The 16149-nt window shown below is 35.2% G+C and overlaps 2 protein-coding genes across 2 annotated transcripts in view; one reads left to right on the top strand and one right to left on the bottom strand.

The window, feature by feature from the left end:
- LOC145986499 (sugar transporter SWEET1-like) overlaps positions 1–15774 on the top strand; it is a 29918-nt gene extending 14144 nt beyond the window's left edge. Inside the window, exons 3-7 of the mRNA XM_083120575.1 lie at positions 3727–3804; positions 6020–6143; positions 7207–7365; positions 8642–8761; positions 11254–15774. Coding sequence (XP_082976701.1) covers positions 3727–3804; positions 6020–6143; positions 7207–7365; positions 8642–8761; positions 11254–11349 — 577 coding nt within the window. The 3' untranslated portion in view covers positions 11350–15774. The remainder of the gene's footprint in view (positions 1–3726; positions 3805–6019; positions 6144–7206; positions 7366–8641; positions 8762–11253) is intronic.
- LOC145986500 (coenzyme Q-binding protein COQ10 homolog A, mitochondrial) overlaps positions 1–16149 on the bottom strand; it is a 169836-nt gene that overhangs the window by 24360 nt on the left and 129327 nt on the right. The gene's annotated exons all lie outside the window — the stretch shown is intronic.

The raw sequence follows: 16149 nt of genomic DNA, 5'->3' as shown, positions 1-16149 counted from the left end.
CCCTAAGTGCCTAATCTAAGCATTTAGCAACGTGATACCCTCACACATGATGGCAGGAACAGTGCATATCCAAGACGACAGTAAACGAATGGCTGCTCGCAAGCAAATTATCATATAGGAGTGTATAGAAGGGTAAAATCATTCTCCATAAAACACACACTAAGTAATCACTGAGACACTGAAGTATGTGTTAACAAATATAAATAAAATTCAAACCATGTAAAAAAAATCCTGTGTAGTAGAGTGCTGCAGGGAGATGAGTGGTCTCATGCATTACTCTACCATGTACCATGATAAATTAGGAATTAAACAATCAGAGCTTGGGTCAATTTTTTACATTTATCACAGTTTTTGAACATCCAAAATATTCAACTGCATTGACAGCAATTTAGTTTATTATCTACAGAATAAAAATGTGTATATGTAAATGTAAAGTTAAAAAGTATGCGTAAGATAGAGTGGTTGATATCTATTCAGGAACATTTTATGCCTTCAAGATAATATTGAACAGTGCACCATTTAAACTAAAGCACTTAAGAGTTCATTAACCCTCCTTGTCCTCTCATGAACTTTACCTTTGTGGCCCCATTCTATGCAAACCTCTTCATGGCAAACAAGAGTACCTGAATACCTAACCTTTCAAACCACTCCTCTGGCATTGATATCATTTACCATAAAGTTCACCTGGACTCTGCCACCAATCAAATCACCTTTCTCAATGTTAACGTGCACATCGAGAAAGTTAAATTGGAAACATCTATCTACATGATACCCACCAACCACTTGCAATACTTACCCAGTCCACACCAAAAAATGTGTCATTCTCTCTGGTCCTTAACAACACTTCCTGGTGCAACACTTCACCCACCTCCCAGCAGAACAACAGTAGTCTACATCAAGCCTTGGTCACCCATGGTTATCCTTTCACTTTGGTTTTAGAACAAATATCCCAAGCTGGTGCTGTGGCCGAGTGGTTAGCACATCGCGCTGCGACACCAAGGGTTCGAATCCTGCTCGGGCTTGGTTGTTTGTGAATGTCCATTCATCATTTCATCACTCATCCCCATCTTCGCAAATTAGCCAAGAGGCACAAAATGCAAAGTAAAATCAATCAATCAAAACCCAAGCTGCTGCACCCCTCCCAACACCCCCTGTCACCCATGCCACCCCCAACTCAACAAAATCAGACACATCCTACATTCCCTCCTCCCTATTCTCCTCAGTGTTCTTGGCACCAGAAACATCTTTGCAGAGTTATTTTTAAGCAACATCCCCCAATCTCAGAAACATTGTGATCTGTAATAACCCCTTTATTTCATAACCAATACCCTCCTCCTCACAAATGAATGCAACCACCCAATGTGCAAAACCTGTCCCATTCTCATCATCTCACTTACTCTCCAGATTCACATTGCCACAAGCAAGTTTGCTCTCCCTCCAAGAGGCACCTGCCACACCTCAATTGTCATCTATATTCTTGCCTGCAACATTTGAGGTGGCTGGGAGAAACACCCATATCCCTCAACCTCAGAATCAACAACCACTGATCTTAACTCAAAACCTGGACTTTACTGTTACCGTCCATAACAACAGTCACAATACTCCTTTCAAGGACTGTTTATGGGTAGGAATCATCCACCCTTTACCCCCATTCACCAACGCCTTAGTACAGAAAGGATGGGAGAGAGCCTAAATATCAGCCATGAGTGCAACCACACCCTCTGGCCACTCGGTAACTTTCTGAACCCTCACCCCCATTTCCAACTCTCCCTCCCTTCCCCTCAAATTGGTCTCCCACATCACATGCACCATACCACTTACAATTTTCAAGAAGCCTAGTGAGAGAATCATGTCTTTTTTTTCAACCTTGTAGGTCAAATATTGACTTCAGTTTCTGATATAGTATACCCACATCTGAAGATGCGGTTGCAAAAATTTAAACATCCTCCAACCCCCAATTCCCCCATACACACACATGTTCTTTATAGAGTAGTTTTAAATTTGTTCTTTAATAATTTCCAAATTAGAACTTGTTAACAAGTTACTAAGAACTATACAGGGTGGCTCAATAAGTCACTTAACACCCTCAGTACAAGGCCACTGCAGCATGGAATTTAAAATTGGCGATGACCAATCGTTATCTGGCCAAGGGGGAACCACATTGACGCCACCCACACGGTCGGCGGCCATCTTGATGTCCGCCATCTTGAATTCAACTTCAGAATTTTAAATAGGAAGGGGGTCGTGCGACATATCAAAATGGGCTAGAATTTCACGAGAAATGCAATGGTGAAGGTTTTTTCGACGTATCTTTAACCAGTAAAAAGTTATGACTGAATTCTTGTACCAATTTGCTCCTTTGCGAGGTGTTAGAAAAATGCCTTAAAATTTGTTTAGCACTTAGGTAATGCATCGAGATCAAAGTGACGTCTATGGAGAGACGTTCGCATGCCATTGCACATTATTTTAATCAGATACGTGCATTAAGAGCTGTGCATTATGAATGGTTGTCGCGAACAATTTACAGTGTGACGCTTAAATTGAATTAAAAGTCATTCACAGTGACAAGGCTAATGTTTATGTTCATAAGGAAGTTCATAAACATAATATGCGACCCTTGTCATCTGATAACTAACTTTGGACAGAAACTGCTTCATAACGTTCCCATAAGTGTTCTGGTGTTCCTTCCTATTGAAAAAAAAACTCTGTAAAAAGTACCTTCTTCCATAAGCAGGGATGAAAAACCTGTTTATTTAACAAATTCAAGTAGCCCTAAGCATTTAAGGTTCCATTGATGGAAAATTGACTAACCAATCGTGTTCCACACAGCGCGCCACACCATTAACTTACCAACACTAACCATTCAGCTTTGATCTGTCGAAAATGGGTTATCAGATAAAAATCATCGAATATTCTGTTTATGAACTTCCTTATGAACATAAACATTAGCCTTGTCACTGTGAAGGACTTTTAATTCAATGGAAGCGTCACACTGTAAATTGTTCGCGACAACCATTCACAATGCGCAGCTCTTCATGGATGTATCCGATTAAAATAATGTGCAATGGCATGCGAACGTCTCTCCATAGACGTCACTTTGATCTCGATGCATTACCGAAGCGCTAAACAAATTTTAAGGCATTTTTCTAACACCTCGAAAAGGAGCAAATTGGTACAAGAATTCAGTCATAACTTTTTACTGGTTAAAGATACGTCGAAAAAACCTTCACCATTGCATTTCTCGTGAAATTCTAGCCCATTTTGATATGTCGCACGACCCCCTTCCCATTTAAAATTCTGAAGTTGAATTCAAGATGGTGGACATCAAGAAGGCCGCCGACCGTGTGGGTGGCGTCAGTGTGGTTCCCCCTTGGCCTGATAACGATTGGTCATCACCATTTCCATGTTGCGCGCTGCAGTGGCCTTGTACTGGGGGTGTTAAGTGACTTATTGAGCCACCCTGTATATTGTTTAGAGAATGTCGTTATTTGAAAATTAAATCTCTTTACGTATTTTCATTTAATTTTTTTTTTCAAAAGCTTTAGATAGTGCACTGTGAGAAACAGAGGCATTGGAAAGGAGCATGTTAGTTTATGTATAGAGCCTGTAAGTTTTAATAAAAAATCAGCAAATTATATATTATGTAATGTTTGTAATTGCTTGAAATCTGTTCTTTATGGAAAAATACGAAAACACTATACTTTATTATTATGATATATTTTTCAGGATAATATGTCAGAAATTTGTTCAGAAAGGTACAACTGGAGATTCATCTGGATTGCCATTTGTTACAGGCTTCCTTTGGTAAGTGTGAAGAAACATTAGAATGTTAAGAATGATCTTGGTATATGTTGAAATTGTGCCTATATTTTTTAGCTCTGGAATTGGAAAAAAATTTCAATTACTAATTGAAAACTGAAAATTTTGTTTCCGAGAAGGTTTGAACCTTCTTTAATTTCTAATAAGTTAGTTGCTTTATTAATCCAGGTATTTAATGGCAATAAGAGTTGCAGTATGCTTGCCCAAATTCCATTTAAGGGGAGGAGATACAGTTACGCACCAATTGTGCATTTATTTCAATATTGTCCGAATGGGCACTGCTACTAAAGAAACCTGGGTGTATCCAAGAGCATGAATTTCTCTCCATGTTGCAAGTGAAAGCATTTTTTTATGTTGATTATTAAGCTGGGCACGATGTTTCAAAAATATGATAAATAAGAATTTTCGGAATCTCATGTATTCCTTATGGGGAATCAACTTCAACATCAAGTTAGGGCTAATCAAATGGAAGTTTCGGCTTTTCCGCTGGTGAGATGCATCTTCAAACTGCCCTCTTCCCGTTGACATCTTTTTCTATTCCATCGGAAGTTTTATATTCCCAAGAGAACGAATCAAATCATACTCCCATATGATCAATGCTTTTTTCCTTGCCTCCTGGCATTGTTGCCAAACCTGATGCGCATAAAAGAACTAAATTTCACCTTAAATTGAGTTAAAACTGACTTTCAAGGAGCTAGATTTACGAAGGCTGTATATAGTGCCTCCGAGGGTAATGTTAGTTGTCAAGGGGTAGGGGGCACTGCTATTATCGTTAACTCTAAATTGATGACAATTTATTCTTAGTTTTCAACATCTAGATTTGGCAGCATCACCCATCCAATAATCCACGGATGGTCGTATGAAATCGAAAATAAAGAATTTCCTGATAACAATATTATGTCAATTTCACGTCAAATACGGTGCTATAAAGAAGTAGCTGTGGAGATAAGAGGGAGTGGGGCGACGCAACCAATATAACAATATCACATCACGTGTATAATTATGACAAAAGTTGGCCAGAACCAGTGATGGCATCATAGTGGGGCACGGGGCTGGGCATCCCAGTTCACAGCCGAACAAGTGCACCAGAGACAGATCTGGCTCCAAGAGAGCTAAGTTGGCACACTGCCATGGACAGAAGAGCTGGGGAATAGTCCTGTGGAGACTGTATCGCATGCTCTTAAACTGTATGCTCAGTCCCATTTAGCCTAGCTAAGCACAAAATCAACCTAAAACCAACTTTTAACTTACTGAGATATAATAAATACTTCGTAAACTTCCTAGAAAAAAATTAACGCTCAAACTGTTCACTAATTGTTAGAGGCATGCATATTTGGTTTTTGGTGGAAACACAAAATGTGATATATATCACATTGTAATGTTCGTATGTCATGTTTTTCAAAGGTATGAGGTGCATTTTCCTAGTATGTTTTGTCACAAAATGATGCAGAATGCGAAATAAACTTTTAAACATAAAATTTATAGTGTGTGTTTACCAGTGCAGCACTTTCAGAAGTCTGAATTATCCTGAGAGTTATGCAAGTTATGGAAAGTAGATTAATTCTACTGTAAATATTTGACAAAGAAAACTGGACTCCTTTTCACAGGAATAAACTTAACACTTTGATAACCAAGTAAATGTGCTATTGGAAATGAAATGTTCATTTTGTGTAATAAGTAGGTATAGTTTTGAAATCAAATTTGGGATTTTATTCACCATGTTAACACCAAAATGGCATTTTATATACTGCTTTTGATCCTGAAATGTACCCAGTTTTGGTACCAAAATCTTGATATTTTATTCACCATCAATATGTGTGTGTACAAATTCTTCTTTGTAATTTCTAACTTGATGGTGTGAAAATTTCCTGAAGAAAAAAAACACTTTTGACTGAGCTTTTAACTTTTTCTTTAAAGTGGATTTTTTCTAATAATAATAAAACAGGTGGGGAAAACTGTGCTGGAGCCACCCAGGCCAACCCTGCTTGAAATAAGTGAAAACATTTTCCTGACATCCAATAAAATATGCATGTAACATTTGTCTAACTTGTTCATTTTGAACATCATATAACTAACCCCTTCCACTTCAAGCCCTGCCATTATCATAAATAATATTCTTAAACTACTTGCAACTTTCCCGATCATTGAAATCATGAAAGGCGTTTGAAATGAATGTTATTTTAATAATTTATCATTGTAGCTGCAGCTTGTGGTTGAGATATGGCTTTCTGTTACATGACATCTCCTTCATATTAGTCAACAGTGTGGGCTCAACGTTACAGCTTGCTTATGTTGTAATCTACTACCTGTATACACCAAAAAAGGCAAGTAAGGATTCAGTCAACATACGTAATTATGAGTACCATTTTAACTATATGTTGCAAATGTATTGTGATAATTTGAACACAAGACTTCATTGGATTGAATTAATTAAAAATTTGCATTAAACACACATTATCTGGTCATAGTAATATTAATGTATGGTGGTGGTTAATTGAAGGGCTCTGGTGTAAAACATGGTAACTAACATTTTGGTAATTTTTGAGTTACAAAGTAAAACGTGCCATCCTTCAATTTTCGAGTGAAATTGTCATGCCATACGATTTGTATTGGACGCAGTGAAGCCTTCTGAAATTGGTAAACACAACACAAAAACAATTTATCTACAGTATATCTAATAATCCTTTTTTCTTAATGAACTCAGAAATGACCAAAATGTCACTTACCATGTTTTACACCAGAGCCCTTCAATTATAACAATGGTTACTTGTGAAACTACCAATCATTATTTATTAGGAATATACCAGTTTTGAGATATAACTTGAAATTTTCATTTTACCAGTGTGTGTGGGTTAGAAAATGTAACTGCATATTTACGAAATGTAAATCCCGTAAGGAAAACTAAATCAGTGTTTGAAAATGCTATTTACAAAAAAATATTTTGTTGTGATTCAAATTGTATTTTTTTTAAACAGCTATAGTTATATTATATGGAATGTAAAAGGAGTGAAATTCTTTGCTTCATTGAATTGAAGAGAGAGTGGTCCAGTCAGAAGGGCATCTGAGTTCCACACAGGAGACCTGGGTTTGATTCCTGGGATGAATAATCCCAGATAGATTTTTTCTGTCGGTGTGCAAGTATAAATGGATCTGGGAATCATTCACCCTCTCATTAGTGGGTACTTGGGGAAAGTCCTGCGAAATGACCAATCACATCACCACTAAGACCAAGGTTGTGAATGTGTTGGACCATACTTATGCATTCCCTATGTTTAATTATAATGTCTCCTTTACTTCGGGAAAATTCTACAATATGCAACAATATTTTGATTAAAATGACATATCAGTATACGTGTGAATGGTTCTCTTTTTCCTTCTTTTGTTTAGTCTTCTGTGCTGAAGCAGACGTTCTTTGCTTGTGCAAGCTTGATCTGCATTTTGGCTTACACACAATATGAATCTGATGCTGCAGTTGCAGAGTATAGAGTTGGGTTGATATGCTGTGCAGTTACCCTAATATTCTGTGCTGCACCTCTCACCATGCTGGTAAGTATATTTCTAGTTACTAATTTTAAGAAATGAAATTACAATAAGAATGCTATGATTGGGTCATGTTAATGAGATTTAGAATGCACAAACGTGTACATTCTTAAAAAAAAAAAAAAAAAAAGGAGGAATGTTTTGTTGGATTAGTTAGATACTACAGGAACCAATTGTCCACATCATACCACTTTCGGAAGACAGAATTACTAATACTGTTGATTTGTTACATAGAAATGTAAGCAAAAATTGAAGGCTCCACCAGGTTGCAAACCTGGGTCTCTGGCAAAACCAGGGCTAGCTCAGTTCATAGAGCAATGACACAGTGTGTCAGATATCCAGGTTTGAGTCTGATTGAGTGCATTTTTTCTTAAATTTCAGTGTAGTACGTCTCTGAGTGTGTCAAATCAGAATGTTAGCATATTACAATGAAACAAGCGTAAACTTAGCCTGATGAAAGATTCATAAGTAAATCTGAAACATCTCTACTTAAGACATTTTTGTACTTGTTTCATTTGCATTGAATTAACAGAATTATTGATAAAACAAGCACCGAGAAGAAAAGCATAAAGAATATATATTTCACATCAGAAAGGAGTGGAATATTTTATGCAGGCAAGGGCTGATTTGTCAGGTTCATTCACAAAGAAAAAGTTTGGCAGTGTTTAATTCCACTTTGTGGTCAGATAGGTTAATTGGGGCTGGACCTATAGTTTAAAGTTGAATCCAAACCACTGCGCAATGTACCTACATCAGGAATTGAACCTGCCTTTGATTGCAAGGCAACAGAATTAGCCACTAGGCTCCTGGGGTGGCTTAATGCACAAAGGAAAAAATACAGTGGAACCTCGATTTTATGTTTTTCAGGGGACGAAGCTGAAAAAAATTAAAATGCGGAAGAATGTAAAATCGAGGAAAATTTTATAGCATTTTGCTCTATTGGGACTGTGAATATTGAATGCATTATGTGGGAAAATGTAAAACCGAGGAACGTAAAATCGAGGGTACCTGGATGTTACGGTTTATTTTAAAAATTCATGGACAGCATTATTGTTACTACTACATTTGAGAGTTTTTGTGTGTTGGTCAAGTATCAGTTTATGTCAAGACAATCGGCAGGCTGTGTCCAGAAATGCCTTAGGTTGACTTTAGTGTGTACAGCTACCCTTTGTACTATGCCTCAAATTTAAAGTGTTATTGTATGTAAATTGATAATTACAACTTACTGTGTTTGTGTATGTGAAACAATAATAAAAGCTTCTTCTTATTCATTATTTTACAGTCTCATGTTGTACGAGTCAAAAGCACAGAAAGTCTTCCATTTTCATTGATTTTGGCTACATTTATTGTTTGTACACAGTGGTTCTTTTATGGAGTAATTTTAGATGACCTTTTTGTCCAGGTAAGGACATTTTTTCTATTTGTTTTACTATGCAAAGATTGGAAATCACAAATCATGTGTATAAATGTGGGTGTGTGTATTCAGTCCCTAACAAAAATTTAAGGCAAGCTTTTTTTTCATACTTTTAAGATTGATTTTTAATTAATAACATGTTACATGAAAATTTTACATTCATTTTCAGAAATGTAACCGCTATTTTATTAGCCAATTACTCCACAACCAGCCTTCAAACAGTCTTTGATCCTTTGGTATTGTCCCTACCAACTTACTGCAGCTACTTGAGCTTCTGTCACACTTTGAAGTTCTTATACTTTGCCAGTCTTGTCCCAATAGTGTCCCACAGATTCTCTGTTGGGTTTAAGTGTGGACTGCAGAATGGCGAAGGGAGAACTGGACTTATTTTTCTCAAACCATTGCAAGTGCCTGGAAACAGTCATAGAACTAATTTACTTACCTGTAATACCGGAAAACTTCTCTTTAATTTGTGGAAAGGAAGCTCTCCTTTTCTGTATTCCTTGACACCATTCTGTCCTTACAAAGTGAAGTTTTCCTTGTATATTCATTTCATTGTTTTTCTTGCACTGTATCTGTTTCCTTTTATTACATAATAGTGTTGCTAACACACATTATGTTTATTCTTATCACTTGTGCGATTTCTCTACTAGATCTGCGACTTTCCATTTTGTAACCTCAGACACATATTTTTTGCCCATTGTTAATGGACCACAGATACTTCCCCGCTTACCCCTTCAGTTTCTTACAGCTAATTGACACCAGATATTCAAAATGGAGAGTGACAGAAAGGTTCTTGTCCTGCCATCTATGTATCACAGATGGAACAATAATTACAGTACAACAGATACTTAATATTCATTGAATTCTTCACCTCATCCCTTCCAATCTTATGTTAATATGTGTATGTTACTAGTTTATTACCAACAATTGTAGTCTGAATGTTAAACAAATTAATGCATGTTTATTATAAAAGTAAATATATTACTTTCTGTATTGTCAAGAATCCTTGCATAGTTCCCCTTTTTATTTTCAGATAAGTTAAACATATGATTACAATTATATCTGAAAGAGAATTTCATATTCATTTGTGTTCAATAAAATAGTATAAAGTTATAGTAACTTCGTTGTTGGCTTTTTAAGGACCACAAGTGTTGGTAATGGTACATGTTAGTAAAATTTATTAAAAGTATTGATTAGGGCTGAGCCGATACCACTTTGAACCAATACCGATGCTGATACTCTTACCGATTCCCACTGATACCGATACTTGAAAATTGCAAGAATTAAAATTGGTTCGAAATATTGATCAATTCCGGTGTGTAAATAGGTCTTCTCCTCATCAATTTAACAAGATATTTGATTTAGAATATCCAAGAATTTCATCAGAATATGAAAATAGATACTATGCATTTGAATACAGAAGGCGTGACGTGTTTTGATGATCGTTACTTCTAGACCCACGAAGCACGTACATCATTGTCGTTCCTGAAACACACTAGTATATCGTACAGGCGTTTAAATCTTGTCTAGTAGAGTAAAAACTTCGGTCAAACAAAACTTATGTGGAATCCATTGTCTGCCGAGTCTGTTGCTGGTCTCGCTGTTCGGGCGTAACACGAGAACTCATGACACTTGCAGACTCGTGGAAACTGCCACGTCGAACTTCTGAAGGTGAACGTAGCTGCGTGCGAACTGTAACTGTAACGACGACTGTTACCTTGCCTCTCCCTGCCTTAACCGGCGAACAAGGAAAGAGCGAAGCATGGTGCTGCGATCTAGCGTTATTTCTGGGAATCACTTTGCCAGAAAACAAATGAATGTCAAAAGGCGATGTACAAATTCAGGGGCGTTGCAACTGATTTGTGACAGGAAATCATGTATTATTTATTAAAATAGTTTATACTTCACGATTTCCGTCACATATGCAATCACAAAATATAGTTTTTCTTGCCAAATTTATGCAAAATAAATAGAATTTGCATAATTTCCAGGAAATTGGACTCCGCGAAGGTATGCTGCGGCATTTTTGCACACCTCTTACAAGACCAATAAGTCGGAGAATTATCGGCTGGTGTCGGTACATTAATTCCAACCGATACTTTCCGATAGCGATACCACTGGTATCAGCAGATACCGATTCCATCGGCATCAGTATTGGCTCAGCCCTAGTATTGATACTTCTTTTGTATATTTTATTGAAAGGAAGGTAGGCTTATTTTTGTAATGTAATTTTGTTTGCTGGTTGTGTGTCCATGAAATTTTTAGTTTTTACTTGTTGTCCAAAGGAAAGTCATATTTTACCCCACGAGTACAGGACAAATCGAATTATTTTAATTTTCACTTAGTTTTATAAAAAGTAAAAAAAAATAATCTTCACTTCCTCTTGATTTCAGTGGCGGTCTATCGAAATATTAAATCTGCTGTTTAATTGTTCCTATTGTGTAGATTCTGACCACACATTTTAATTTTCCTTGTAGGTTCCAAATTTGATTGGTGCTCTATTGGCAGCATTTCAGTTGAGCTTATTTCTGTACTACCCAAGTAAGCAACCTTCAAAATTTCTACCTAGATGACAGGAAGTTTGAGACAAATATTTTTATGTTGAGAACATAGCACAGTGGTTGATACATTAGGTGAGAGATTTTATGTCAATTACATACTATTTTCCTGCCACATGTATATTTTTGATAAGTTACAAAGGCAGGGTCACTTAAGTGATAATGCTTAAGGATGAAGTACACTCTATTTTCAAAAAGGAAGTTCTTAATGGTAGGTTTACTACTAAGCAGATAGGTTATGTTTTGTGTCAAGTACTAGAGACCAATGATTGTTCATTCTTTGTAGATTTATCAGCAACACAAAGTTCACTGAGGGCAATGCAATTACCTCAGAAAATTTAAATTGTTACAACCGCAAAGCAGAGGACACATTATATCAACATATATTTTTGTTTTGGAAATTGCACTTGAAATTGATGGTAGTCATTGAAGATTTACAAATAAGATGTTTTTTATGGTTGCAAGGGTCTGGTACTCACACCATGATAGTATTCAGTGCTTTAAGTCACTGCTAAAATTATTCAACCTTGCCTTATTGCACTGACTGACTCAAGCTGTAACGTGGTTCAACTAAGTAAAATAACTGTTAGAATTATCCTACTTTGTTATTGAACTGACTGCACTTTTCAATTGAAGTCTTAGTACAATCTCTTAATGTGTATCAGATGTTCACGAAAAACTAGACATATCATCGAGGACTTACGGATATATTTCAGTTCATACTATGAAATATTATTTCTTGGTTGAAGGAAAGAAGAATATGTGGATACATAAAAGTAAATAATAGCTAAGTAAGCTGGGGGTAAGATATTGTGTAAGATATTAAATTTAGTTTTGACTTCAAATTCAGACATATTAAATAAAAAAAGTACATTTCACCCCACATGCCGACAACATAATGATAAGGACCAACACGTCACAACACATACTTGGATCTAGGCAGCAACTAGGTAAGCAAAATATAGGGTCCCAAAATAAGCACATTGAATATTTTCTGGTATGAGAATTCGAAAGAGAGAGAAAATTTTTGATGCTTGATTTCTGCTGGTTTCACTTTCCTTTTTATTGCATTTTTCATTTAGCTTCATTGTTTTAAATGGGTAGTGGTAACTTCCCTATTTATTAATCAATGGTACTAATATATATATACACACACACACACACACACACTCACAGTGGAACCCCAATTTTATATTTTTCCGCATTATACATTCAAACTTGATAGTAGCAACATAGATAAATGTAATAAAATGTTCACCAGTTTTATGGACCTACAATGTAAAGTGGGATCCGAACCACCATGCAAATGTGTCTCCACCGGGTATCGAACCTGGAACCTCTTGATTACAAGGTCACGATGTTCCCACTGTGCCATCGGGAAGGTCTGTTATATATAAAAAAAATACATTTAATTGAAACCACATTTCCCTTCATTTTAAGTAATTTTTATTCCATTTTAAAAGCTAAGAATTGTGGTTTCAATTAAATGCAATTTTTATTTACATAACAGACCTTCCCGATGGCACAGTGGGAACATCGTCACCTCGTAATCAAGAGGTCCCAGGTTTGATACCCGGTAGAGACACATTTGCATGGTGGTTCGGATCCCACTTTAAACTGTAGGTCCAGTCCAGATTAGCCTATCTGTGCATAAAATGGACTTAAAACAATAAATCAATCAATTATTATATATAACATTTTCAGATTATTTTGATTAATTTTAAACAATAACTACATTGCAAAATTTTTAAAAAAATGTTTTTATGCAGTCTAATTTAAATTATGTATCCTACGTAGGTACTATGCTAGAAGATTCTTTAGTAAAGACATGGCTGCTTACACATCTTCAACTGTATATGGAATTTAATTTGTATATTCTAATATCTTCTAACGACTTTTTAATCCATCCGTGTATGCATAGATTGTAAATCCGTTCCAATCACTAAGGAACGATCTGGGTATGTGTTGTGACGTTTAGCATATTTATGGTTCAAATTTAGAGTACAAGCTAACCATTTTTACTGATATTTTAAAAGTTTTAACTGATTCTAAGAGAGTGCATTTATAAAAATATTTAAATATCACATAACAGGGAAATATAGAATGTGCACAACTTTTATGCTTTGAAGAGGCAATTTACAAAATACTATCACAATAACCGGGACCAAATCCATAACAATGTTGGTTATAAATAATTGACTACTTCAATAATACAAGCACATTTATCTTGAAGTCATCTTTGGCTTTGTGGTAGCAGCATGTATTGAGTGACAAACTAATCTTGCCACTGAAGGTTCTAGATTCGAGTCCTTGCCTGGACATAGGTGTTCCTTTGTGAGTGTCCTTTCATCAATTTTCTGCAACAGTCATCCAGTCTCACGGTCGTGAACAACCAAACAAAATGAAAAAAATAAAAAAATCATCCTACTTCAGTTTCCAAATTATATTACTTATCAAACCTGTGCATGTTATCAAAGTAAGTATTGTAGTTAGTAGATTGAGAGGTACAAGATATACATATATTTTAAGAAACCATTTCAATATTTTGTGTATAATGGGTTTTATCACCTGGAAAGTAGCATTTTCATATTATTTACTTGTTCTCTTAGTTTTCTTTACCAGTGCAAATTGTAAAAATGAAATGTAGCTGTTGGTGAACTTGAATGTAATTGGATCTAGTCATATTTCACTGTGATTTTTTCATTTCTGAAGTGATACTGTAGAATTCTGAAATCTGATTGATTCATTTTCCTTGCAAATTTGTTTATTGTATACGATGTATGCATCATGTAGTTGATGCTTTTCTCTCCTTCTCATTACTAAAATATTGCTACTTTGCAGAGTAGAAGGAATATATTGCATTCCATTACTAAATTGCATCATCATATATGATTTGCTTGTTATTTTTCATCTATATTGCTGGAGTGTCTTGAAATGAAATATGATGTTGTTTATGCACTAAAATATTTTACGCAAGTTCTCATATTTTCTGTCCCCTTTTTCTTGGGAATATTTACAGTTGTTATACAGTAAATATCCAAGTATACGAGATGGAAAAGGTATTTTTTCCTGCTTTGTTTTATACAATACTTATGCTTGTATACGTCTTAGTTTCTAAATAATGTTATAGCAATAATGTGATCATACAGTATGAAATACATTTTCTGGTGTATTTCTATGACTTTTACAGGGAGAGATTGTAATACAGGTGGAAACCCTTTTTTACTTCCACAGATTTTACATTTGTTCATTATGTTCCCTTAAAAATGTAAAATCGAGGTTTCTCAGTACTTGCAAGAAACAACTAGAATTTGTGTGTGTTACCCCCTTTTTACATTATTTTACATGTAAAGAATATTTGTTTAACTTCTTTACTGGATTTTAGAAGTGTCTGGCTACCAATACATTTATTTTTTGTGTTTTCCTACAAGTAACTCCCAGACAAATGACCATTTGAGCTATAAAGAATTATTTCTTCTGTAACCATTGCATATTGTGGTTGTACAATAGAGGGTATGTTAATTGAACTGGGAGAATATTGTGTAAAAATTACTATAGAGAAGCTCATGGTGATTGTACTTTAAATATGAAGAAAGTTACAAATTTTCTTAGGGTATAGAATGAAAAGATGACATAATGGAGGTTAGTTAATCTTAAGTTCAGTGGATCCTTGATTTTACATTTTTCAAGGGTCCAAGGTGAAAAGACTTAAAATGCAGGAAAATGTAAAGTTTGGAAAATTTTTTGTTTATATGTTGCTTTATTGGGATCACATGCCTCCCTGATGGCATAGTGGTAAGGTTGTCACTTTGTAATCTAGGGGTTCCAGGTTCAATACCCGGTGGAGGCACATAGTGGTTCGGATCCCACTTCAAACTGTAGGTCCAGTCCCAATTAGCCTTACTGTGTGTAAATGGTACTTAAAACACTTAATCAATCAATCAATTTATTGGGATCATGATCAAAAGTGTAATGTGGGAAAATGTAGACTCGTGGTTCCACTTTATTTTTCTCATAGCTAGCACACTGTATGTACAGTTGTGGACAATTCTAGGTTGTTACGATTCTATTGACTTTCAGTTGGATTTTTACAAACCAAACCATTGCATAGTGAAATTGTGTAATAATAATACATATGAGTGTCGATGTGCAAAAGAGTATACCTTTAATATTGAGTTGAATAAATCTGAAACACCAGATGAACCTCAACACTGTAACATTTGTAAGAAAGTATTGTTCCTTACTTAATTTGTTATTGTTATGTATATTACATTCCCTGTTGATATGACACTGTAACTGCATACTTGTATACCTGTACTATACCTTTCAAATACCATAAGAAGAATCATTGTTATTGTTTTGCTTATTTCTGTATTGACATATTACTTTAATTATACATGAACTTGTAATACTTTGGAGGAAGAATTACAAAATTGTGTTTTACAAAACATGTTAAAAAAAGTTCATTTTTTTCCTTCTCAAGCTTTCCATTATTTTGATATTGCACAATATCCAGCTCAATTCAAATAACTTCAGCATTTGAAAATGTGTAACTAAAAATACACTAATGATAATAAAACTTTTATTTCTGTAGTGGCTAAAATTCTTTAATCTGATAAAAATGTATCTTTATAAATGACAATATATATATATATTTCATTGTATTGAGAAATATATGTGCAGCACATCAAAACATCGTGCTGATTGTAGTAGAATTTCAGCTACTAAATAAATCAAACTTTTTATTAATAATAATATTTGTAAGGTGCTTATACAGACTATTTGCAAAGATGTATATTCTAAAACTACATTCCA

Source organism: Lepisma saccharinum, chromosome 4 (assembly GCF_977018435.1).
Source record: "Lepisma saccharinum chromosome 4, izLepSacc3.1, whole genome shotgun sequence".
Lineage (NCBI taxonomy): Eukaryota > Metazoa > Arthropoda > Insecta > Zygentoma > Lepismatidae > Lepisma > Lepisma saccharinum.
The sequence above is the reverse complement of the archived record's forward strand: the minus strand, read 5'-3'. Positions and strand labels throughout refer to the sequence as shown.